A 26,668-nucleotide genomic window follows, 5' to 3' on the forward strand; every position below is an offset into this window, starting at 1 on the left:
TGAAAAATGTCTGTTCAACATTAGCTGAGAGTTAGCATCAACTTCTTGGCTTCTGCCTAATTTTTTTTTTTTTTTTTTTTTTATTTATTTTTGGGACAGAGAGAGACAGAGCATGAACGGGGGAGGGGCAGAGAGAGAGGGAGACACAGAATCGGAAACAGGCTCCAGGCTCTGAGCCATCAGCCCAGAGCCCGACGCGGGGCTCGAACTCACGGACCGCGAGATCGTGACCTGGCTGAAGTCGGACGCCCAACCGACTGCGCCACCCAGGCGCCCCAGCTTCTGCCTAATTTTGAATAAGGAAGCATAAATATTCTTCTCACATTATCAAGGTATCACAGAAACCAAACAAGTAGCCCAGGACATTATACTCCCTTTATTACACACCATAGTAATATTTCAGAGAAGTGCCTGATTTGGGGACAGAAATATGCAGCAACATGATACAGCCCAAAGACATCGAGGACAGAACCTTGGAACAAAGGAACCAAACAGGGAAAGGAAAGTATTCAAAGGTTATATACATATATAAATCCAGACAACATGGTTTGAAAACTTGTGGATACTTGGCTTTCTTCTTACCCTAAAACTCTGCTCACCTCAGACCAGAGCAGGCAATAAAATATTCACTTGTATATATTTACTGCCACACCTGCTCTACTGACCACAAAACAATCCTATAGAGGAGAATCCATAAACTGATTCCTGCCGTGAACTGATCAGGCACTGGAGCCATCTGGGCAGCGTACTGTTTGAATTCTTGTCCCTACTCCTCCCACCACCTCAGAGGCTTAAGGGCGTGTGCGTGCACACGCGCAAGCGCTCATGGAGTTAGTAGTATAGGGAGTTAACAGAGCCTACTGATTCAAGAGACTCCATCCTTTCCACCAAAATCTACAGAGTAACAAGATAACTAGTCCTTGACAAGACTCACAGTGACATGACAGCAGAGAACAGAGTCAGAAACATCTGCGAAAGACTAACAATTATGGGGGAGGGTTAATGACTACCTGGCAAAGAAAAGTGTTAAGAGCAAGGGCACAACAATGTCAGAAAGGCTCAAAAACCTGTCCTGCCCGGTTAGAATTTGCTGCTAGGATTTTTCTGTGTGACCATTAAAAAGAGGACCAATAAGTCTCTCCTTCAAGAAAAGGAGGCCAAGTGCAGCACAATAAAAACAGGATAGAGTTCAACGACTATGAACAAACGTACATGGAAAAATAGAGTGAAAAGATTTACATAAAAAATCACAATGTTTGATTTAGGTTAAAGTTGAATATCAAATACACGATAAATGTACACTGTACAGGACGAAGAGTAAAAATGGAACAATGCAAACCACTAGTTAACTGTTTACTGAATTCCTTCATTTAAAATGATTGGTCTTCCTCTACCCCATCCCTTTACTTCATTCCTGCATAAAGCATCCCTGTAAGACTCAGTAACGCTAGTGCCATTCAAAATAATCTGCTCTAAAGTCCTAAAAAAAGGATGTAGACTATGGAGACCTAATTCTCTCAATTTTTTATTTGACCCGTATCAAAGTTCAAATTTGAGATGGACAATTTTATCAGACTATTAATTCTCATACTCCAAGTTCTGCATGCCTCAGAAAAGAGCTAATAATGAACACCACGGCAATACTATTCCAAGATACCAATTCAAATTCAAAATATTCAATATTCTATAAGACTTACTTAAGCTCTATGTTCATTCACTCAACAAAAATTTTTCAGTGTTGACTATGTGCTGGGCAGTCCTTTGGGCACTAGCAATGAACATATGAATATATTAAATAAGATAATTTGGAAAGTTTGCAAAAAATAAAGTTTGATTAATATTTTGATTTCTCTAGGACATACAAGCTTTTACAAGACCTAGCTTTTTTTCACAGATATACAAAATCAATTCTTGGTTTTGTTATCAAGATTACACTTTTGACTTCTCATTAGTAGACACCAAATTTTCATTAAGTTGCTTAGCAACCGTGCTTTACTTCATTCCTTATCTCTGGATTGCTTTTGTACTTGTGAAAAGTGCCAGATATGTATCACAATGTATTGAAATGTTCTTTTATTCTGAGATAAGTACTGCAAAAGGGAAAATAAGAAAGTAATTTTACTATAGCTGCTTCATGGAAAATGCTAACTACTCTTTTTTGTCCTGAAGAACCCCTGAAGACTTAAATCAATAATACCAACAGAATGATGCTACCAAAATCTTTGAATGGTAGGTTTCATTTTTGTCTTCATTAAAAAAAAAAAAAAAAAAGAGGTATACATTAAATTCTGTCAGTGTAATTATTATTGCTTAAGAGAAGGTTTGGAAGGTAGGAAGGAAGGATCATCTAGAATCCCACCACTTAACCCAACTACCTTGCTTTCTTTTGGATGACTCACTCTAGGGAGAGCCAGCTGCCATGTCCTAAGGATATTTTTACCCTTTGCTACTAAATAGGCAAGAAAATAAAGGATTCAGAAATATGTAACAGGTATAGATTTAATGAACCCATGTCAATTGTCAATACCAAGTATTGGGAACCAGTCTCTGCTATTTGTTTCAGCAAATGTGCAAGGTACTGTGTAAGGGCAAGATTCAAAATAATGAAGCCAAACAACATGTGAGTAATATGTGAGTAGGGGGAGGGCAGGAAAAGCAAGAAAATTATTACCACAAAAGTCAGGATGGGAAGTTCTTGGGCTTCCAGGAATCAAAGAATATTCTGACCTGGGTAGTTGCTTTATCAATGTTTTCTTTACAATTATAGGTAAACTGTACTTTATATTTTATGAACTTTTCTGTTGATATATTCCATAATGAACAATGTTAATACTTAACAGCATTATTTTGTTAATAAAGTTCACAAAGGACTTCTTTTCCTCCTTACAAAAATACAGGACTATGTTAGATTATATTAAATATTAACTATATTGGATAAGGCTGAGATAGATATATTTTACAATGCCAATATAGTGTCTTTAACATGATATTTTTAGTGAAGAAGAGATATAGAATATTGCTGTAGTCATCTCCAAGACATCTCCAATGATTGCCACCACCTCCAATGATTTACACACTTGCACAGAACCTTCCTACACTGAATAGGGTTCACTTGTGTAGCAACTTCCAAGGCTAACACCCTAAAAGACACTGTTGGGACGTCTGTGTGACTCAGTCAGTTAAGTATCCAACTCTTGATTTCAGCTCAGGTCAAGATCTCACTGTACAAGAGACTGAGACCCACAATCGAGCTCTGCACTGTCAGCTCAGAGCCTGCTTGGGATTCTCTCTCTCTTGCACCTCCCCTCTCTGTCCCTCCCTTGCTTGTGCTTCCCCTCGCCACCCCCCCCAAAAGACATTCTAGCTGTTTCCTTGTTATCTTTTGATTGACTTACTATGGCCATGGCAGGGCATGGGAAAACACCTAAGTCCTATGATAAGAAAGCGAGACCTCTAGCAAACAACCATCAATGAATCTCCTGCAAATGACCTGGGAAGTAAACCTTCCAGCTCCACTCCGTACTCTCCAAATTTGCAGATGACTTCAACCTCATGAGAGACCCTCTTCCAGAAGCACTCTGCTAAGCTACTCTCAAATTCTTTTTAAAAAAAATTTTTTTAAGTAGGCTCCATGCTGAACATGGGGCTTGAACTCATGACCCTGAGACTGAGTCAAATGCTCTGCTGACTGAGCCAGCCGGCACCCCTACCCTCAGATTCTTGATCCACAAGAGCTCTATGAGATAATAAAAGTTCCTTGTTCAAAGCTACTAAATTTTGGAGTACTTGGTAAGCAGCAGCAGATAATACAGATTTGCCAATTAATTCCTTAGAATGCTCTTTATAAAACATAAACCAGGTAGATAACATATCCCTAATTAAAATACCTCAAAGACTTCATATTGTTCATGGACTAAAACCCAAATTGCCCACTATGGTCTACAAAACCATTCATGCCCTGGCTTCTGCCTAACCTTTTTACCCTCACACGGTTCCATTCTCTACTTCTTCAGTGACTAGACTCCTCTGAGGTTATTAACGAATATACTCTTTTCTATCACCTTTTTTTTTTTTTTTTTTTTTTTTTTTTTTGCTGTTTTCTCTGCTTAGGAATGTTCTTCCCTGCATTCTTGGGAGTATTCTTTGCATACTTGGCTCCTTTTTGTCTCTCAGTTCTCAGCTTAAATGTTCCCTCCCCAGAGAGGCCTTCCCTGATGACCCGTTCATGAGAAAGCCCTGGAAAGTTCCCACTAAAGAGAGAAACAAGATAAGGAGGCCATATTTAAAGCAATATAAAACTGGAGTTAGTCTGTTTGAATAATTGTATGAAGTGAAAGAAATGGTATAAAATTTGAAAAGAATATAAATTTGTCACTACAGACTACATGATTGCACATCTGAGATCACAAGCAAAATAAACTGAAAAATAAGAAACAAAAGAAAAAGAAAAAAGAAGAAATATATAAACTCTGGGAAGTAAACTTTAAGACACCTCTGAAGGAGGGGCACCTTGCTGGCTCTGTCAGTGGAGTATGTGATTCTTGATCTCGGGGCTTTGGGGACTCTCTACGTGTTGGGTGTAGAGTTTACTTAAAATTAAATCTTTGAAAAAAAATTAAAGCACCTCTGAAGGCCAAAAGAATACCCTAGCCAGTGGAAAGGTATCCTGTGTAGGACAGAAAGACTAAGTATATTCTCCAAATTCTCTGTGCAGTATGGTTACAATAACACCAATAGGACTTTAGTTTTGCAACTAGACAAACTGATTATTAACTTAGGGGAAAAATAAACAAGACAGGAATAGTCAAGAGATTTCTGAAAATTAGAAGGAATTACCTCTACCAGATATTAAAATATATTGTGAAGTATATATATTTGTGTATATATACAAATATATAGTATATAATATACAAATTTTTATTTGTACTATATACAAATAGTATATAATATACAAATATATAGTATATACAAATATATAGCATAAATATATTGTAAGAGTAATTTGATGCTTATTTGGGAGACCCATAGCAATGAGATAACAACAGAAAATCTAGTAGTATAAACAAATACAAATCAGTGGAGAAAATATGGACAATTAAATAAGTGGTGTTGGATGTCTGCACAGTCATCTGAAAAAATATAAGCTGTTATTAACATCCTACATGCAAAAAATGGATAAAATAATGCAGAAAAATCAAATCATTAAAATACGACAGAAAGATTTATCAGCTTATAAGCTAGAAGTGGTAAAGATTTTTCTAATTAAGACACAATACACTAAAGTCAAAGAACAGATGAAAGGTATTTACCTTAAAATTTTTTTCATCTCCAAAATTTTGTTCAAAATTTAAAATTTGATTTAAAAATTCTGAACGTTAAAAATAATGACAAGCAGTGGAAATACATCTGCAACCTTTATGACAAATGTCAATTTTTCAAAGGGGCTCCCATAAAATCAATAGAAGACTAATAATCCAATAGAAAAATTGGCAATCTGTATATTGTTTCCTACTTTAAAATGTTTTGCATCGCCTGTATTTTTCAAGAGTGATTAAAACATAAAAATAAACATCACTTTGGCTACTGTTTAGATATATCTTCACCAAAACTGTTACACATAGAGATTGACTCATATGGGTGTTACATGGGGACTGAAGAAAGGATGTACTTTCACAGCTGAATTGACACAGTCTGAAAATCAGTGCTTGGCTAGGACAAGAGGTTGATCCATGAATGAGGAAACAGTCGTTCAAAACTAGTTGGGGAGCATTTTAAGGAGATTCTATTTAGTTCTTGAGAGGTGCGGTGGCCCAGCAAACATGTAGTTAGCAAGCCTAGTCTGAAACTGTGTGATGGCTGGAAGAACCCTGGCCAGTTTGTTCCCATCTACAAAATGACCGGTAGATCTTAATTCATGTTTGCATCCCTAATATCTAGCCCAGGGGCTGGCAATAGAAAGTATTCAAGAAGCACAGTTTCTTCACTTATTTTTCTCCTTCTGAAACTGTTTCTTTTCTCTTCTAAAACTCACCCACATTGTAACAAATTGAAGGCAAGTTATCTTGGAACTTGATTCTATTTCACATAACAGAAAACCCCCAAACAACACGTTTTTAATATGTTAAAAAAAATTATCTCTCATGTTAAAGAAATTCAGATTTAAGGGGCACCTGGGTGGCTCAGTTGGTTAAGGGGCCGACTCTTGATTTCAGCTCAGGTCATGGTCTCATAATTCATGAATTCAAGACCTGCATCCGGCTCAGCGCTCATAGAGCAAAGCCTCCTTTGGATCCTCTGTCTCCCTCTCTCTGTCCTTCCCCCCTGTTCATGTTCTCTCCCTCTCTCTCTCTCTCCCTCTCTCAAAAATAAACATTAAACAAAATTCAGATTTAAGAAAGACTGAAGTTAGTTTGGCAGCGCTCCTGGTATCATCAGGAACTCATGCTCATATCTTTCTTCACACTAGAAAGTCAATCTGTGCTTCAAAAGTGGCTGTTGGAGCTCCAGTCATTAAATAAATTCATGTTCTATAAATGTTGAGTGAAAGGAGAAAGACACAAAAGAGCACACACTATATGAGTCTAGGTATATGGAGTTCATCAAAAAGACCTTTAAAGAGATAAAGGTCAAAATAGTAGTTACCTTTATGTGGTGTTATTGTCTGGGAGGGCCCTTCTGGCGTGCTAAAATGATTATATCATCATCTGGATAGCGTTAGACACAAGAATAACCTTGATATGTATGTACACCTAAGCATTTGGGCACTTTACTGTAAGATAACTAAACAAGGTAAATTCTAGATCTTTGAGTTTATCTGTATTTTGACAGGACTAGGAGCTCCACATAGATTGAAGAAACAGTATTTTGGAGGCCCCTGGGTAGCTCAATTGAGTAAGTGTCTAAAGGAAGCTCAGGTCATTATCTCACAGTTCATGAGTTTGAGCCCTTCAGCGGGTTCTATGCTCTAAGCACAGAGCCTATTCAGATCCTCTGTCATCCTGCCTCTCTGCCCTTCCCCCACTCTCTCTCTCAAAAATAAACACTAAAAAAAAAAAAAGAAACAAAGTATTCTAGAGTGTGCAGCTCTTGTGCTTTTAATTGCTTCCAAAGGTTTAAAAGTAACCAAGACAAATAGTCTACTATTAGAGCAGCTATGGGTGTGGCAATTGTCTTGCTTTAGGAATACCTGGGTTTAATTCTACTTTTATTTTGTATTTAATGTCTTTAATTTCTCCAAAAGGGGTATGAAGTTACTGACTTTGACCTTATTCAAAATCATAACAGAGTCCTTTTGTGAGGATTCAAGTTTTTAACATAGTACCTGATGTGTAATAAAAGGTAGTTGTTATTGTTATTATTTTATCACCATTATTACCAACATCAATTTTTTTTTTTAACAACATCGTCATCATTATTAACAAATGATGGCACAGGGATCTAAAATGATTCTACGATTGGGGCGCCTGGGTGGCTCACTTGGTTGGGCGTCTGACTTCAGTTCAGGTCATGATCTCATAGTTCGTGGGTTGGAGCCCTGTGTCGGGCTCTGTGCTGACAGCTCAGAGCGTGGAACCTGCTTTGGATTCTATGTCTCCCTCTCTCTCTCTCTTTCTCTCTCTCTCTCTGTCCCTCCCCCAGACATGCTCTGTCTCTCTGTCTCAAAAATAAATAAACATAAAAAAATTTTTTAATGATTCTATGGTCAAAAATTCCAAATAAACTGGTTAATATCCTTGTGGATGTGAATGTCCTACTGAATATATATATTTGGCTAGGAACTTGTTTTACAGTTGAGAACTTCCCAAAGAAGTTGAATTCAGTTCTTCCTATAGTTTTGCATGTTTAGAAAACCAAAGTAGTCATGGGTACAATTTTGGGAGTATGTTGTAAAAAAATTTAGTTTTGCTTTCAAAGTTATATGATCCTCATTAAGGTGGTCCTATGGATAATGGCTTGGAAATAATTTCAATACAGAAACAGATAACAGATATAAAGCAGTATGTATAATTTAGTACCATTTACTTATATTACCTAACTATAAATTCATTAAAAGATCTCTAAAAGTACATAAGACACTGACAAAAGTGGTGACCGTGGGGAGCTGAAGATCACTAAGTAATAACTGGGAACTTTTGTTCATTTAACATAAAAAGTCCAGGCTAAGATAAAAAGCTTCCTGATTATTTCCCAGGGAATAATAAGGGTGGATACTTTTCTAGTCCACATATTCATGGAAAATAAATTGATTGGTTTTATATGTGGAATAAATCTAGTTTTGAAAAATGTGTAAGCACAAAATACTTACCCACTTAGCAATTGGACACCCATGAGAGCTTTTTCCTTCTTTTCCCGTGTACACTACAATTTCTATCCTTATTGCGTTTCCTTTTTGACCATACCTGAGTACAAAACACAGTGAAGGGAAAATAATTGCAATTAATTGTGATATACACTTTTGACATCTTAATGCACATAAGATACAGCTTTAAAGAAGTACAGAAATCAAACACTCCTCATAATTTACATTCGTTAAAAATGTATTTTTGTGTGGCAGATATTTTTATTGTTATCCCATTCTGCTTACTTATCCTTAAAGATCACTCTTTTAAAAAATGGACTGGCTCCAAGATAAGCATAAGGAATGTGAATGCAGTGTTGATGGAGGTAATCTAAACTATCACTACGATTATACAGTAATATAAAAATAAGTATTTCTGAATTTAACAAAGACAGCCTTGCTCTGTGAGTGTCTTGTTGAGGGCCCCAAGGCTCATGTGATGAGTGACTCAGCAGGGACACCAGGACACTATTCTTTGCCTGGGCCCTAAGAAACATCCAACTTCCACTCCTGAAGGTATATATATATACTTCTCATTTGTTCCAGAGATAATTTCTCTGCATTGAGTCAGGTCCACAGTAATGAAGGATTTTAACAGGGAAGGATATTTCCTCACCTATTCTCCATGATTTCCCTGATAGCAGCAACACTTGGTCCTGCCCCAAGGTGTGTATAATATGGGCCTTTGTCTTTTTGTATAACTCGATCTGTGGAAGGAATAAGATTATTAGACCCAAAGCTTTACAGAATTGCATAGGGGCAAGGAGGATATAGTTTTATTATTTGTTTTCCAATTCAGAACAATGAATCTTGACAAGCTTTTGGAAAGATTTAATAATTAATATCTAGGACAATAAGCCCTAGAATTTTACTTGTTTCTTTCTTTCAGCTCCTAACTATTTCATTCTTCCTCTAAGAATCAAAGGAGAAAAATATTTTAAGATGTGGGTCATATTTATTTTCCTACCTCCTGCTTTAAAAGGAATCTATTAATAATTGAGGTACACAATTAAAAGTTATGAGAGCAATACATCTTAAAACCCTGGCCTGGGGCGCCTGGGTGGCGCAGTCGGTTAAGCGTCCGACTTCAGCCAGGTCACGATCTCGCGGTCCGTGAGTTCGAGCCCCGCGTCGGGCTCTGGGCTGATGGCTCGGAGCCTGGAGCCTGTTTCCGATTCTGTGTCTTCCTCTCTCTCTGGCCCTCCCCTGTTCATGCTCTGTCTCTCTCTGTCCCAAAAATGAATAAACGTTGGGGAAAAACAAAAAAAAAAAACAAAAAAAAAAAAACACCCTGGCCTTACAATCCTATTAAAATCGAGCCCTGCAACTGTACTGCTAAGAATTTATTATACTATACACTTGCTTAATTATATATTTATAATGCAAATGTACGCAGGAATGTTCCTTGTCACAATTATTTGTAATATCAAAAGAGAAAAGCACATTTAACATGTCATTAAATGATAGGTTGAATAAATTGTGGGATGTTTATATAGTGGAAAAATAAAAAAAAAAACTATCAAAACAATAATATTTAAGCAATGAAAACCCTGAGAGTTCATATTTTTAAAAGCAAGTTGCAAAAATATAGTATATAGAGTATTTTAAGTATATTTTAAAAGATCCAAATTTTCTAAAACTGTAACCAAAATTCAAATCAGTAATAATGTTAATTCATATAGAAAAACTCTGATGATTTATCGTTAGAATATTATACTGTAAGAAGACATTTGCATCATATTTCTGCCCTACCTGAAATTTTATGGGTGTGAATTATATATTTCATAAAAACAGTATGTTTAACTTGGCCTCTCAGAATCATGTCTAGCTGGAATCGCTCAGGAATGCATTTCTGGCTGTGGTGCATCTATACTGACTGAAAGGTCATTATGATTGGACATCGGATACAACATAAGATTACTTTTGTGGCTTCCTAAGATACAGTGAACAGATTTTAAGTTATTACTGATGATCTAAAGCAGTGGTTCTTAACCAGGGGTGCTTTTTCTTGAGTAGAAAATTTGTCCAACCTTCTTGGTTGTGACAACTGGGCAGGGGTGTGTGTGTGTGTGTGTGCGTGTGTGTGTGTGTGTGTGTGTGTGTGTATTACAGGCCATGGATGCCACTAAACAGGCTAGGTTGCAGAGGACAGTTCCCCTACAATAAAGAATTATCCTTTCCTCAAAAACTTAAACATAGAACTACTCTACAACCCAGACATTGCACTACTAGGTATTTATCCAAGGGACACAGGTATGCTGTTTCGAAGGGACACATGCACCCCAATGTTTATAGCAGCACTATCAACAATAGCCAAAGTATGGAAAGAGCCCAAATGTCCATTGATAGGTGAATGGATAAAGAAGATGTGGTATATATATACGATGGAGTATTACTTGGCAATCAAAAAGAATGAAATCTTGCCATTTGCAACTATGTGGATGGAAGTAGAGGGTATTATGCTAAGAAAAATGAGTCAGGCAGAGAAAGACAAATATATGACTTCACTCATATGAGGACTTTAAGATGCAAAACAGATGAACATAAGGTAAGGGAAGCAAAAAGAATATATAAAAACAGGGAGGGGGACAAAACATAAGAGACTCTTAAATATGGAGAACAAACAGAGGGTTGCTGGAGGGGTTGTGGGTGGGGGATGGGTTAAATGGGTAAGGGGCATTAAGGAATCTACTCCTGAAGTCATTGTTGCACTATATGCTAACTAACTTGGATGTAAATTTAAAAATTAAAAAAAAAAAAAGAATTATCCTATCTAAAATGCCAATAGTGCTCAATTTGAGGAGGCGTGATTAAGAGGTTAATTACTCTTACTTTGCTAGAACACAATACCTGCATGGAAATCTTTTACTCTTAGATTTGATCATCCCACTTGGGATGATTTCTGAGTGAGTCTGCTTTTTGTTTTTTCATCACTTCCCATTTCTACACAATGAGCACAATAATCTTGCATGTAATGATTATAGGAAAACATGTAAGTGACGATGTATAAAACAATTACGGGTGTACTGCCGATGTTCAATAAACTTTAAATGCTTAGCTGTGTCTCAACTCCTACCCTGTGACTAGTTACTATCTCTACGGAAAGAGTTTTGAAACTAGACAATCATCCTACTGAAATTATGCACACAGTAAAATTATACTAGCTCAGTAAAATTAGACTAAAATATAAATTTTAATGGCATTTTAAATTACAGATTTTTTTTTCCATTTCTAATGATATTAAAAAAATTACCGTCCCTTTTTTACTTCAGATTTTTGAAACAAGAGGAAGGTAGGCTCTCAAGTTGTGACTGTCTTTGAAATCCAGTTTAGTCATTCACTAGCTGTGAACTTCCCTGTGACTTAGTTTCCTCATTTGTAAACTGGAGTTAATAAGCCTTCCCTTTGTAGGGATGTTGTGAATATAACAAGTCAGGGCCATTGTACTGTATCAGACTTGGCAGTAAAAGATCTGGAATGGGAATCATCATTATTACACTCTTCTGTACTTGGTCCAAGAACCTCTCATTCATTCTCCTGTTTCGACCCCACTCAGCATTGTCACCCCTTTTCAGATTATGAGATCCTTCCAAGAAGAGCTTATCCCTGGTACCTGGCACATGGCAGGCTGTCTAAGTGGTGTTGAATGATGAGCGGAGAAATAGAAGGATTGACTTCAGAATGTCAAATGTACTTTATAAAATCAAGAGCAAATAGTCATGGCTATATACTTCACTAATTTTTCTACTGTGGTTTTGAAAAAAAATCAGAATGATATAGTTTATCCTTCCAAACAATCCTTTACCCATTCTGGAATGTACTAACCAACCACCTACTTCTGACAAAAAAAACTTCCCTTGTTCAAGGCAAATCTTAAATCTTCGTGATTTGGGGCTATATTTTAAGACTTTTTTTTTTTTTAAGACTTTTAATAATCAAACCTATTTGAGTTCAGAACAGGTTATTTCACAAATTTTGTCCTCATAAGCTGTATAAAAGCTGAAATAATGAGGGCATCAAGTAGTGTAACAAACTTGAATGACCCAATCTATTTAATCTCTCTATTACAGCTACATTAGAGTAAATTAATTCTTCTTTTACATAAGCTCTTACATGAAATCTGGCCATAAACAATGACTAATCAGTACAGGGTTCAAATTAAGCTTTCGTATGTTTTAAATACTGAGCAAATTTCTCATAAGGCCTGCCTAAGAATCTTTAGTCCTGCAAGATTTTCTCAGGGCTGATAAAAATTCTAATTATTAGTTCCTGAATGATCTCTTTCAATGACTCCTAAGACACAAAATATGTATTAGTTAGAAATCACTTCCCAGCTCAGCTATTTACACATGCCTATTTGTTTTTTAAATAGGAAAACAATATTATACAACAACTTAATAGTTTAGAATTTCAAAAGGTTTTCAAATTCTTCAGCAGCTAAGATTATGGATTTGTTTCATATATAAGGACATCCTTTGTATTGCAGAGCAGAAGAGCACTAAGCATTGAAAAAGAAATAAACCAGGTCCAGTTCTTTAATGGGGTGGCAATCACACATACTTTGTATAGTTATTTGTTAAGTTGCACATATATTTTATGTTCTCTGTGTGTAGGTTTTATATTTCACAATAAAAAATATTTTTGAAACAAAATGCTTACAGGTTGAAATTCTTTTCCATATAGTAAGAATAAACTATAATAAAGTATTAAAGGAATTCATTCCTATCATATTCACAATAAAATTTGGTCAAGAGAAATCAGCAAATTTTCCACTTAAGAAAGTTTCCAAATTATGCGTTAAACTTCCCAATTATTTGAGCATAATCAGTAAAGGTCCCACAGAAAAATCGGCATAGATTTAGTCCATTTCACCTAGAACATGAATGGGGCAAAAATGCCACATATGAAAGACAACCCAAAATTTGATTTGGTCATGGGGAGGCAATTAACGGAAGTAAACAAAGAAGAAACACATAACACACTTGGCCCCACACTTACCAAGACAGTTGCAGGTTGGCAAATCAGAATCTTTCGTTGTGGACACCAGGTTTTTTGTAGGATTGGTAAAGAAGTTCATGGCATAATCATTAAAACTTTTCTGTGCACTGTCTACTGGGGAAAATTCTGATGCTCCAACACTGGATGAACAGACATCCTCTTCACTTTTGGTAGAAACCACTGTAATTCCACCTGAACACACTACATTTACATTCCTGAGAATTTGTGCTGGGTCTGGTAGGGGGGTCTCATGAGAGATACCAGGCAATGTCGGCAGTCTCTGATGCATGACTTGGTCTTTAACATCCTGCTGGAATTGTGTTTGGTCTTCGCCAGCCATTACATTAGCACACTGGTTAGTTGGAGAGGAGGCCTGGAGTAAAGGATGAGCTTTCTGATTGACATTCACGGATGGCTGTACCTGAGAATTATAAACTTTTTCTGTAAACGCCTGCCCATTGGATTCTGTTTTTAACTGGAATAATGGGAGAGAATCCAAAGGTTCAACCTTCATGGTTTTTTCCTGTGCTAATTCGGGATAATACCGCTCAAATTTTATCTGAGTGAGTGGAGGAAATAATTTTTTGTGTTCTAATGCTGAAGTCGTTTGAGTCAGTGGTTTCCATACTTTGGTTAGGGGAGGAATTTTTCCTAACAGAATGGGAAAATCATGTGGACCAAATTGACCAAATCTTTGAAATTTAGATGCTATCCAAATGTCATGTAACTTACTATACTCATATGATAGCTGTTCCCTCTTTTTCTGGTCATTATCTTGACCAGTTAGGACTACAGGCTTCTTTTTCCGCCGATCTCTTGATGGGGTAGATTTTGTCTTTTTCTGTGTCGTGTTCTTGTGCTTTGTTAATGATGAGCTATGATTGTTTTGTACATTGGAAGGTGGTTTCTGTTGTACTGTGATTTTCTCCTGACTGCATTTTTGCTGCACATTATATGCAACAAGATTTGTTGATGTACTTTCAGCCTTTTTGTCCTCTTGTTTTATATAATTGAATTTAATTATTGATGCAAGTTGTGTTAACTGTGTTGCAACATCTTCCTCTATTTTACTATGAACTGTATCTTGACACGATGGATCATCTTTTGAGTCTATCTGTTTACTGCTGGCCAGTGACTGGTTACAATACCCCAATTTATCACTTGTTGGTGGCAACTGATGCAAATTCTTAGAACCCTCAAGGGTAATTCTAGCTTGAGCAACATTTTTATTGGTGTCAATTTTAGACGAATTTGGATTTGGTATGAAAAGAGATCCTGAATTTGTGACTTTTGAATATTCCTGTGACTTTGTAGATGCTTGGTTAGCAGCTGAGTTGTTGTGTGACTTGGAAATATTTTGGCCATTAAATACCACCGTGCTGCATGGACTTTGCTTTTCCAAAGATGGATAGTGATGAAGGCTTTCTGGCTCCCCTTGTAAGGTTGGGTCTTGAAGGTCTTTTTTTACCGAATAAAGGATAGCTTTACAGCTATTAAGCAAACTCGCTGTTCTGTGCTCTGTTTCTTCATCCTTCTCAGACTTTGATGGTGAGGAATTTTCTGATGGAGCTTCTGATAGTTGGGTCAGAGCTTCTATGGCCACCACTTGCTCCAATGTTAATCTCCTATCTTTCATCAGGGATAGAAGACTTGGTTGAACTGGAGATCCATCTTTTGATTCTTTACTTGGTATATTTTCTAGAGATTTGGGTTGATCACTTTCATTGTGTGTACTAGTATGACTATTTAGGTTGAAATTTGCTGGATCTGGGATAGACTTGCAGTTAAAGCTGGGCTTCTGGAAGACTGAAACATTACTTCTCCCCTTGAGATGATCATAGCTCGCATTAGTGGCAATGGAGCTCATGGCATTATGGTTGGCAGTGTCTTTCAGGAATTTATAGGAGTTGTTTTCAAATGCCTTGTCAAATTCTTCAATACTGAATTTTTTAAAACACACGTTGGTCTCGGTTGGTAAATAGTGTACATTTTTAATGCCATTTCTTACAGTTTGTGCAAACAATTTCTGAGGTTCTGGTAACTCGGTGAGTAGGACTTTCTTCTTGTCATCTTCAGAGTTTTTCAATTTTTCAGCTTCAGTCACAATTGCCTTAAATTCTCCTTTGACATGATCGGTTAAATGTGATTTCTTATTTTGCGTCCACTTCTCCACTTCAATACCTGTCATACTTTCTTCATTTTTAGTTACATTTTCAAGGGGAGGTGGGTTTAATTCCAATCTCTGTTGGTCCCCATGGCATTTACTGTATTCCATGGATTCTGACTTGGGGCCATTTACTGGTTTGTTGTCAAAATTTGCCTACAAAATGAACACAGAGATATCTCATATTATCTATGCAAACATACGAGTAAGAGCCATGGGAAATTTACAGTTTAATAGAAACTAAATGTAAAGCCCTGAAAAAATATTTTTGCTTTTTTTATGTGTTCAATAAAATAGCAATAATGGGTGTGTAGGAAAAAAGAAAAAGACCGAAGTACAAACTATCATAACCCACGTGTATTAATATTTTGGTATACTTAATTGTTTTTCCAAATTAATTTTTAAATATTTTTATGTTGGTACCATTCAATGGGCAATATCTATTGTTTGAAATACAAAATACAAGCAGAAAAATGTGCAAATCATAAGTACATAACTAATTGAATTTTCACAAAACGAACACCTATGTGCCCAGATTCCAGGCCAAGAGACTCCCATCTGGTCATCATTTCACTGCCTGAGGGTAACCATTGCTTTGACATCTATCATAGATTTCTTTTGCTTACTTCCAAACTTTAAATAACTGACTTCCTTTCACTCAAAATCGTATTTGTGATTCATCCATGTTGTTAAGTATACTTGAAGTCCATTAATTCTTATTGTTGGACAGTCAAACAATGACTACAATGTATTGATTCTACTATACATGGACATTTGAATTATTTTTGGTTTTCGGTTATTGTAATTATATTGCCATAACATATTACTCTTACAAAATTAGTTATTTTACCACTTAAAATCCTACATTCAGTGGTTTTTTTTTAGCATATTTACGATGTTATGCAACAATCGTGTCTAATTCCAGAACATTTTCATCAACACTAAGAGAAACTTTTTCCCACTAAGCAATCACTGTTTACCCTAAGTTCCATAATTTATTTTTAAAAAATATTTTATCTTCTTACAATTTTTAATTTTTTAATCTAATTTAATTTTCTTTTCAGAGAGAGAAGAGGGTTCAAGCGAGCAAGCGGCAGAAAGGGAGGGAGGGAGAGAGAGAGAGAAGCAGGGCTTACCCAAAGCGGGGTTCGTGCTCATGCTCTCTCTCAAAATAAATGAATAAACATTTAAATTTGTTAAGTTTATTTATTTATTTATTTATTTATTTATTTATTTATTTAGAGAGACAGAGAGAGCAGGGGAAGAACAGAGGGAGAGAGAATCCCAAGCAGGCTCTGCACCACCAGCAGAGCCCGACATGGGGCTTGAACTCATGAACCCGTGACATCAGGACCTGAGCTAAAATCAATAACCAAACGCTTAACTGACTGAGCCACCCAGGCACCCCAATCTCAATTTTTTAAAACCATGAAACAGCTCAGCCAAAATTATAGCACAGGAATTCAGACACTAAGGGCATTTCCTCCTGCTGTCAGGGGCAAATGCAAAGTCAAGCTCCACCTCCTAATCTTTAATATGGCTCTGCACATTCTACTCAATGCCTCAGGGAGAAAACAATGTTAAGTATCAAAACTTAGGAGACTTCCTCTTTAATGAAGATGATATACCCGACTCCACAGACGAACAAGGAGTATTGGCTGAAAAATGGAATCAATGTTCAGGATAGTTATAGTTACATTCAAAATATAAAATATTGAAGCATTATCCAATTGTGTAATTAAACACTAAACAATCTTAGTGGAAATAAATTCTATCTAATTTCTTTAAAAAAATTTTTTTTAAACGTTTTATTTATTTTTGAGACAGGGAGAGACAGCATGAACAGGGGAGGGTCAGAGAGAGGGAGACACAGAATCTGAAACAGGCTCCAGGCTCTGAGTTGTCAGCACAGAGCCCGACTCGGGGCTCAAACTCACGGACCGTGAGATCATGACCCGAGCCGAAGTCGGCTGCTTAACCGACTGAGCCACCCAGGCACCCTTCTAATTTCTTGGTCAGGGTACACAAGTTACACAGGTTATGTTCAGTTTGTCAAAATATATGATACACACATATATACACATACATTTTCTGTATCCTTATTACATTTCAATAAGATTAATTAAAAATTAATCTGAGATAGTGGACTTTTTTTTAAGACAGCAATGTTCTTTAATTAAGGAGCGACTGGGTGGCTCAGTCGGTTAAGCATCTGACTTCAACTCAAGTGAATCTCATGATTCATGGGTTCAAGCCTGAGTTGGGCTCTGAACTGACAGCCTGGAGCCTGCTTTGGATTCTATGTTTCCCTCTCTCTGCCTCTCCTTGACTCATTCTTTCTCTCTCACTCTTTCAAAAATGAACAATGAGAAAATTAAAAAAAAAAAAAGAATCTTAAAAAAAAATTCCAGGGGCGCCTGGGTGGCGCAGTCGGCTGAGCGTCCGACTTCAGCCAGGTCATGATCTCGCGGTCCGTGAGTTCGAGCCCCGCGTCAGGCTCTGGGCTGATGGCTCAGAGCCTGGAGCCTGTTTCCGATTCTGTGTCTCCCTCTCTCTCTGCCCCTCCCCTGTTCATGCTCTGTCTCTCTCTGTCCCAAAAATAAATAAAAAACGTTGAAAAAAAAAATTAAAAAAAAAAAATTCCATTGTTAATAGGCAAAAATGTCCAGGATATACTAGACAGTTGAAAAAACCCAACCAGGGGCGCCTGGGTGGCTCAGTCGGTTGGGCGTCCAACTTCGGCTCAGGTCATGATCTCGAGGTCCGTGAGTTCGAGCCCCGCATCGGGCTCTGGGCTGATGGCTCAGAGCCTGGAGCCTGTTTCGGATTCTGTGTCTCCCTCTCTCTGACCCTCCCCTGCTCATGCTCTGTCTCTATCTGTCTCAAAAATAAATAAATGTTAAAAAAAAATTAAAAAAAAAAAAGAAAAAACCCAACCAAACAAATAAGAGGATATAGAACCTGTACACATAATGCTTTTATTTTTTAAAATAAAAAAAAGTGGGTGGGGCACCTGGGTGGCTCAGTTGAGTGTCAGACTTCAGCTCAGGTCATGATCTCATGGTTCATGGGTTAGAGCCCCGTATCAGGCTCTGTGCTGACAGCTTAGAGCCTGGAGCCTGTTTCGGATTCTGTATCTACCTCTCTCTCTGCCCCTCCCCTGCTTGCATTCTGTCTCTTTCTTTCTCTCTCTCTACCCCTTCCCCACTCACACTGCCTTTCTCTCTCAAAAATAAACATTAAAAAAAAAAGTCCTAATTAAATAGAGTTTTGATTTTTAAAATTTATTTCCTTTAGGGGCACCTGAGTTGCTCAGTCACTTAAGCATCTGACTGGCTCAGGTCATGATCTGACAGTTCCTGGGATCAAAACCAACATCAGGCTGTCTGCTGTCAGCTCAGGGCCAGCTTTGGATCCTCTGTCGCCCACTGTGTGCCCCTCCCCTACTCATGTGCAAGCGCAGGTGATCTCTCTCTCTCAAAAATAAATAAACATTAAAATATATTTCCCTTAAATTTAAACCAAAATGGGGGCACTTGGGTGCCCCAGTTGGTTAAGTGGTTGAACTTCAGCTCAGGTCATGATCTCATGTTTCGTGGGTTTGAGACCTGCATCAGGCTCTATGCTCTCAGCTTGGAGCCTGGAGCCTGCTTCGGATTTTGTGTCTCCCTCTCTCTCTGCCCCTCCCCCACTCCCACTGTGTGTGTGTCTCTCTCTCTCTAAAAAATAAACATTAAAAAGTAAATAACTAAATGTAAACCAAAATTGATTAAACTTCCTATGAAAAGATTTCTAGCATACAGTAAGTGAAAAAAGCTCAAAGTTTATGTAGTATCAAATTACAAATTAAAGCATAAAGAAAGGGTGTGGAGTATATATGTATTTTATATTATATATACATAAATATATAGTAAGTTTATATATTAAAATATTTCAGGAATACCTGGCTGGCTCAGTGATTAGAGTGTGCGACTCAGTCTCAGGGTTCTGAGTTCGAGCCCCACGTTCCATGGAGAGATTGATGAAAAAAAATAAAATATAAAAAAAATATTTCAGGAAGGCTACGCACAATTGTCTACTTGTGTCGTATAGAAACTGTACTCAGTAGAATACTGGTAAATGTTTGACAATCAGATTGGGAAATGAGAGGGAGGAAACACTTTTGCAGTGTGGGCCAATTTTCATGGTGTGCACACCTCCACCATGGTGGACTGTAAATTATCAGCATGACACCCGAGAGGGTGTTAGGAAGAAAGGCGCACAATCCCAGAGCTGGAAGGAACTGATTTCATCATACCACTGAGTGCGCCAACAGAGACTGCTGGTGCAACAGGCTCCAGTAACTACATTACGAATTTTTCTTTTAAGTTTAATTATTTTTATTTTGAGAGAAAGCGAGCAGGAGAGGGGCAGGGAGAGGGAGAGGGAGAGGGAGAGGGAGAGAGAAAAATCCCAAGGAGGCTCCAGTGCGGAGCCCGTTGCCTGGCTCTAATCCAGGAACTATGAGATAGTGACTTGAGCAGAAACAAGAGTCGCACGCTTAGCTGACTGAGTCACCCAGGCGCACCTGAATTTTTCTTTTTTAATGAAGACTTCCTTGACATTTAATCTACTTAGGCACAGTGAATTCCCAAATATCCATTTTGTGCCTCAAAACATTTGTTAACATCTACCTTCTCTAATGAGAAGCCAACTCTCCAAAGGGAGTGAATACTGAAATGATGGCTGTTTTATTCCCTAACTTTCTATATGCACTCTGGGGACCCAAACTCATGCCACCTGCCCACTTGTGTTTTGTCTCTTCCTCCTCTACCACCCAAGGCTACCATTTAAGGGACAATGAGTAATTCAAAGTCTCACAGCTTTCTCCTTTGCATGCTATACTAGTCACAAGAATAGAAGTTGCTCTGGGCCCCTCTCACCCATCCCAAACCAACAGGAATGTTGAACACCTTAGATCAGATCTGAGCCCAAGAGTTGCTGAGCCCCTCTGTTCTCTTATTTCTCCACATTCCTATCATAGTGATACTCTTACACCCATTCTTGAATGAGCTCAAATGGCATTGAGCAAAGTGGTATTTGATTCTGAAATGACTATGCCCTTTGGACAGAATCTGACTGTAGCCTCTCCCAACACTCACATTCCATACATGCTGTATTCCATACATGCTGTATCAAGAAACAGGTGCTCAGATGACATGAAAACATCTTTCAAAGCATGTACAGAGACATGGTCCACAAGACTCTGACCTTTACTATAGGTAGATCAGTGCTTCAACGTGCCTTTTGTTTTTGTTTTGTTTCGTTTTGCCGCCCGCCCTCCCCCCCCATCCCAGGAGTCTTTTAAAGCTTTTTGTTCCCTAATAAACCAAGGGAAATGAAACTTAAATTTCACAAATATAGTGTGTATGTTTATGGAATGTAGCCCCATTGTAATTTCTACGATTTTTTCCACCTTTTCCCCCCAACCAAGATAATCTTTATCCCCTTTGAGGAAAAAATAAAAATTAAAAAAAAATAACACGCAGAAGAAAAGGAGCATCCCACAAAGTGCTTATACCTAATCAGAAGCAACACCCTCAGGACTTATGTTCTCAACCTAAAAATTAAGTGTTTGGAGAAAAAATTCAGGAGGCCCACTGGTGGTTCCATTAATGTTGACTTTCAGATGATGCAATCATGCTGGATACTGTATTTTACCTCCTACATTCCCACAGAAGCATGGAGGTCAGCCCCTGCTCTGCACAACTACTTTGAACAAACCCAAATTTAAATCAAAAGGAAACATTAACCAGTCATTCACCAAAGCGAAAATAAACATTTAACACACATACACAAAAAAATCCTCCTTCAAAGTAGACCTGCAAAATAGTTACCTTATTTTGCTACGACAGTAAAAATTGTCTAGCTCTTTTCCTTTTTAGGCATAAAAAAAGGACACCTAGCCACCAAGTGTTGTAGCCCTAATATTTGAGCATTGCCTCTATCCTGTTTCTCCAGTTTGCCTACAGCCACCCTGTGAGATGTCCAAAGTTCAGAGAAAGGCAGGAGAGGGTGGGGTCTAAGGGACTGAGTTTGCACGTGTCCCCACTGGTCCCCACTGGTCCCCATTGGTCCTACCTTGGTGCCAGAATGAATTATGGTTCTTCCACACCTGGGCCAAATAGAAGCCATTGCAGAGACTTGGAAAGTTCCTTTTCCAATTCAATCCACCAGATATAGACGTCTTTTCTATTCTAAAGTTTTTACTCCAATCCCCAACAAAAACCCCACCCTTATTTGGCCACAGGGTCTCAGAATCCAAAGTAAATCCTTTACGTGGGGGTGGGGCAGAGGAGGGGAATCATGTCATTAGAGGGAGGGACAACTACTATTTAATACAGAAACATGTAAATTGTAGATTGGCTCCAAATGTATACAAAACTGAGGTAAGAACTCAACCTCTCTGGTCCCAGGTGCCCTTGTTCCTGACCTCCTCCTCTGAAGCTTTGAGCCAGTACAATTTACTCCAAGTCAAAAAGACTAAAACCATTCAGACCCCAAATCTTCCTGAAGCTATCATCCTATCAAATTCCCTGGACATTCAAATATCTTAAATGGCTACCCCAAGATTAGACATGAGTCCTCAATCGCCGAATTCTATCATTCCTTAACCTACTCTTTTTAGACCTCCAAGGAGAGTCTCAACTGAAATTCTAAAATCTAGGTCTCCTTGGAGCTCCACACTTATGTGCCTCTGTCCCCAGGCTGTAGGTGTGTCCCCCTGAGCCTACAACTTGGAGGATTCCAAAGAGAAACCCGTTGTCCTTTTGTTCTTCAGACTTTTCATGAACAATCTTACCCATGCTTAAAGTTAAAAACCAACTCTTATCCAGTGTATTTTATTCTTTATATTTTGTGTACCTTCTTTCAAGTACTTGTCGGAATATGGGCTTTATTGGAATCAGACAGACTTTGGCTACTTTCCCTGGTTCCATCCTTATAAAACATGTGGCCTAGAGTAAGCCTTGCTCTATGGAGCCTCTTTGAGCCTCAGTTTCCTTTTTTTTTTTTCCCTTAAAAGAATTTTTACATGATTATTTTTTAATTTTTTAAGTAGGCTTCACACCCAGCATGGAACCCATTGTGGGGCTTGAATTCACAATTGCGAGATCAAGACCTGAGCTGAGATGGAGTCGGATGCTTAACCAACTGAGCCACCCAGGTGCTCAAGCTTCAGTTTCCTTAAGAAAAATCAGGATGGGTAACAGCATTCACTGAACAAGTTTATTTTGAGGATTAAATGAAACTATGTATTTACATATATTGTTAGACCTTATTATGTGCGGAAACGAACTATTTAGGGGAAGGATATCTATTAGGTAGTTCTTTCTTTGCTACATATATGTCCTTCAATATATAGCAAAACCTACTAATTCCAGTGTCAAGTCCACAATTAAGAAAAAAGAATATTTATTAGTGGTTATTATGCGTTGAGCACTGACTGCTGGCTAGTCATCAAAATTAACACTCTATTGGAACTATCTCATTTATGAGCTTCTCTTACTAAGTGTATTAATATCTCCATTTTTCTCATAGAAGTTTAAAAAGCTTAAGTAACAATCCAAACTCAAATGAATACTCTCAGAGCCAGAATCAATCAAGGTGCCTGTCTCTCACAAGACCTTATTGTTTAAACTCAAGGCACTGCTCTTTAAGTAATAATTAACATTTATGATGAATTCGATTAGTTACTAATATTTAGTAATGTTTACTGAACTAAGATTATGATAGATGATTAACACTTAAAAGAACAACACAGTTCCTGTGATACTTTCTTTTCCCAGATTGTGGGAATTCTTGTTTTTCTGGACCCACTAGCCTACTTTCATTCACCTGTTTTGAGTTGTAACAGCATATACAGCATTGCTATTCAAAATATTATCACCTTTTGTGCAAATTCTATATATGTACTCTATATCAAGTGATGAAGTAGACTTGGGTGAAATTAGAATCCAATTTACAATCCAACTCTTGAGGATATGGTCAGAGGCCATTGTCTCTTTTCTCTCCAAATGTTCCTTGTACTATATCCCTCCTTACTTCTGAATAACCCTGATTTGCTTTACCTTTTCCTAACTTTTTGCTCAAAATGATCAGTTTCATCTAATTACAAGGTTCGGTGAAAATGTACTGGTATTAAGTAATACCCTAATATGTAGTGCCACATTAATTTTTAAAAAACAATTAAAAGAACACAAAAAAAATGGCAGCTTACTTAATTCAATCAGACAGGAGTCAATCACAATGCAGTTTATATGCACTCATACTGTCAACGCTCGGCATACAAAGTAGGTTCCAAATACCTTGTTTTTCTCTTTTCTTTTCAGGGCATTTAAATGCTCCTCAAGATTTCAGGAGACTTGTCCCATGACAAATCCTGTTTTTCACTAGGGTTTATCCCCTGTCAAGTCATTTTGCTTGGAATGCTCCTCCCTGGAATGATCAAAGATAAATCCAAGGACTTTGCCTCACCTAACTCCATCCAGGAGGCCATCAGATAACTAGTTTAATTCAAGATCCCACAAAGTAACAACAAAGGTTTCTTCAACTTTCAGTTCTTTCCAATATGGCTCACGTGGCCTTGGATCTTCCATGTGACATTGGGCCCTCCCTCAATGTTTCCCCTTGAAGAAAAGAAAAAGTGTCTACTTCTGTCTAGGCTTTCTAAGAATATAAGCTCCAAGAATACTGAGTATTTATTCAGCACTTAGCTGGTGATGATATGCACAGAGGTATTTACACATTCCCAACAGAAAAATCAGAGACCATTCTGGAGCCAAAGTATCAAGATCTGTATATCTTTCCCTTCTAGCTCCTTCCCCACAGGCCATAACAAACTCAAGTCTTTTCTAACTTAAAAAAAAAAAAAAAAAAACACCAAAAAACCTAGAGAAGCATTGAGCTCTCACCCTATCTCACTGCACCATTTTTACAAAAAAAAAAAAAAAAAAAAAAATGGCCTTCAAATAACTATCTGTGATTCTGGACTAGAGTGCACTCTTCAGCCTACAATATAATTAGGCTTCTGCAGCCACCACCTCACTAAAACTGCCCAAGACTCACCAGTGCAGTCCCAATTCCCAAATTCGTTTCAGTGTCAGAATATCTTTTGATACTGTTGCTCAATTCTTTAAGATTCTCCCTTCAATTCTCCACACGTCATTTCAGTCTCCTTTGCTGGCTTTTCTGCCAACTTATAAGTTTTCATTTTTTTAATGTTTAGTTTTTAGAGAGACCAAGCTTGCGTGAGTGGGGGAGGGGCGGAGGGTGGGGGGGGAACAGAGGATTTGAAGTGATCTCTGCAAACCGTGAGATCATAACCTGAGCCGAAGTCAGACACTCAATTGACTGAGCCAACCAGGTGCCCCTTTTCTGCCCACTTATAAGTGATGTTGTTTCCTTTTGCCTTCTCTCACGTCTCCCCATTTATCTACATATAGGCCTTCAGTTTACACCTGCTTGCTGATGACTCTTACGGCAAAACAAGATCTTTCCTCTAAACTACAAACTCAGATGCCAACTGGGCATCCTCACCAGGCAACTGAAACCCAACCACATCTAAAAGTTAATGAGTTATCTCTACTCTCACCCTGCTTTAACTCCAAAACCCACCTAGTATAATAACCCATGAGTCTTGTCAGAAGCCTCCTGCATTCAAAACCCAAATTCAGACAATGAATTCAGCAGTCTTGTTAAAACCTCTTCCTTTCATCCTGTGTTCTTCATTCCTACTGCTTTTGGCTCAGTGCATTCATTCTACAAATGTTTACAAGAGTACCTGCAACATGCTGTAGGCATGGTTAATGGGAGAGTTAACCCAAGAGGTACCAGATCTTACGGATATTACACTCAAATGAAGGTTAGGTAACAAACATTTTCAGAATCTAGTCTTTCACCACTACCCTTAGTGGATTAACCTCAGCAATGGGATTAGTTTCCAGTATGTAGCAGGTTGATACTTTTATATACTGTAGTTCTAGGAAGCACTTTCCAATGAAAATACAATATGGGCTCCGAAATCATCTTAAAATTTTTAGGTGTCTTTCTTTCTTTCTTTCTTCTTTCTTTCTTTCTTTCTTCTTTCTTTCTCTTCTTATCTTTCCTTTTCTTTTCTTCTTCTTTCTATTGCTTTCTTTCTTTCTTTCTTTTCTTTCTTTCTTTCTTTCTTTCTTGTTTATTTATTTATTGAGAGAAGAAAGAAAGGGAGGGAGAGGTTCCCAAGCAGGCAAAATTTTTAGGAGGGATGTTTCTTTCTTTCTTTCTTTCTTTCTTTCTTTCTTTCTTTCTTTCTTTCTTCCTTCCTTCCTTCCTTCCTTCCTTCCTTCCTATTTATTTATTGAGTGAAGAAAGAAAGGGAGGAAGTGGATCCTGAGCAGGCTCCAAGCTGCCATCGTGGAGCCCAACCCGGGATTTGATCCCATGAACCGTGAGATTATGACCTGAGAGGAAATCAGTAGATAGATGCTTAACTGACTGAGTCACCCAGGTGCCCAAGGAGGTGTATTTCTTAAAAGTAAAAGGAACAGGTGAAACAAATTTTAATATATTTCGATGTAAGTCATCATATAAAAACTATTATTACAACATGTATGAATATAAAAATTAGTGGAGATATTTTAGTGTTTGTATATTAAGTCTAAGAAATTCAGTGCATGTTACACATGACGCAAATTAATTCATTGCCAAATTTTCAATGGTTAAAGTAAAATGTAACCCCAAAACAAACTTGTATGGTAATAAAAATATTTCACTTTAATTCACGTTTAGCTTTTAAATCAATTAAACTTAATTCAAATTATGAAGTCAGTTTCTTAGTTGTACCACCCATATTTCAAGTATTAGATATGCAGTTATTTAAGGAAATCGGTTTACATGCAAATCTCATGGCTTTAGGCCACATTCCACAAGCACCTGGCTAAACAACAACATCACCCTGGGGTTTTTAGAAAACGAGATTCTAAACTAGCCCCTGCACAGTTCCTTTATTCTGAAGGTGGAAACTCTAGAAAGATTCAAACAGAGCATGGTAAGGGAACCTGGGAACCATTAACCACCAGAGCAAAATTCACATTTTTCAGTACAAGAAAGGCCTCCAAGATCCTAGCCTTGGCCAAATTTTACACAAT

The 26,668-nt window shown here is 37.7% G+C and overlaps 1 protein-coding gene across 1 annotated transcript in view; it reads right to left on the reverse strand.

The window, feature by feature from the left end:
* TET1 (tet methylcytosine dioxygenase 1) overlaps positions 1-26,668 on the reverse strand; it is a 126,615-nt gene that overhangs the window by 41,454 nt on the left and 58,493 nt on the right. The window contains exons 3-5 of the mRNA XM_030335059.1: positions 13,337-15,656; positions 8,955-9,045; positions 8,306-8,399 (exon numbers count right to left, since the gene is read on the reverse strand). Coding sequence (XP_030190919.1) covers positions 8,306-8,399; positions 8,955-9,045; positions 13,337-15,656 — 2,505 coding nt within the window. The remainder of the gene's footprint in view (positions 1-8,305; positions 8,400-8,954; positions 9,046-13,336; positions 15,657-26,668) is intronic.

This window comes from Lynx canadensis, chromosome D2 (genome assembly GCF_007474595.2).
Source record: "Lynx canadensis isolate LIC74 chromosome D2, mLynCan4.pri.v2, whole genome shotgun sequence".
Classification (NCBI taxonomy): domain Eukaryota; kingdom Metazoa; phylum Chordata; class Mammalia; order Carnivora; family Felidae; genus Lynx; species Lynx canadensis.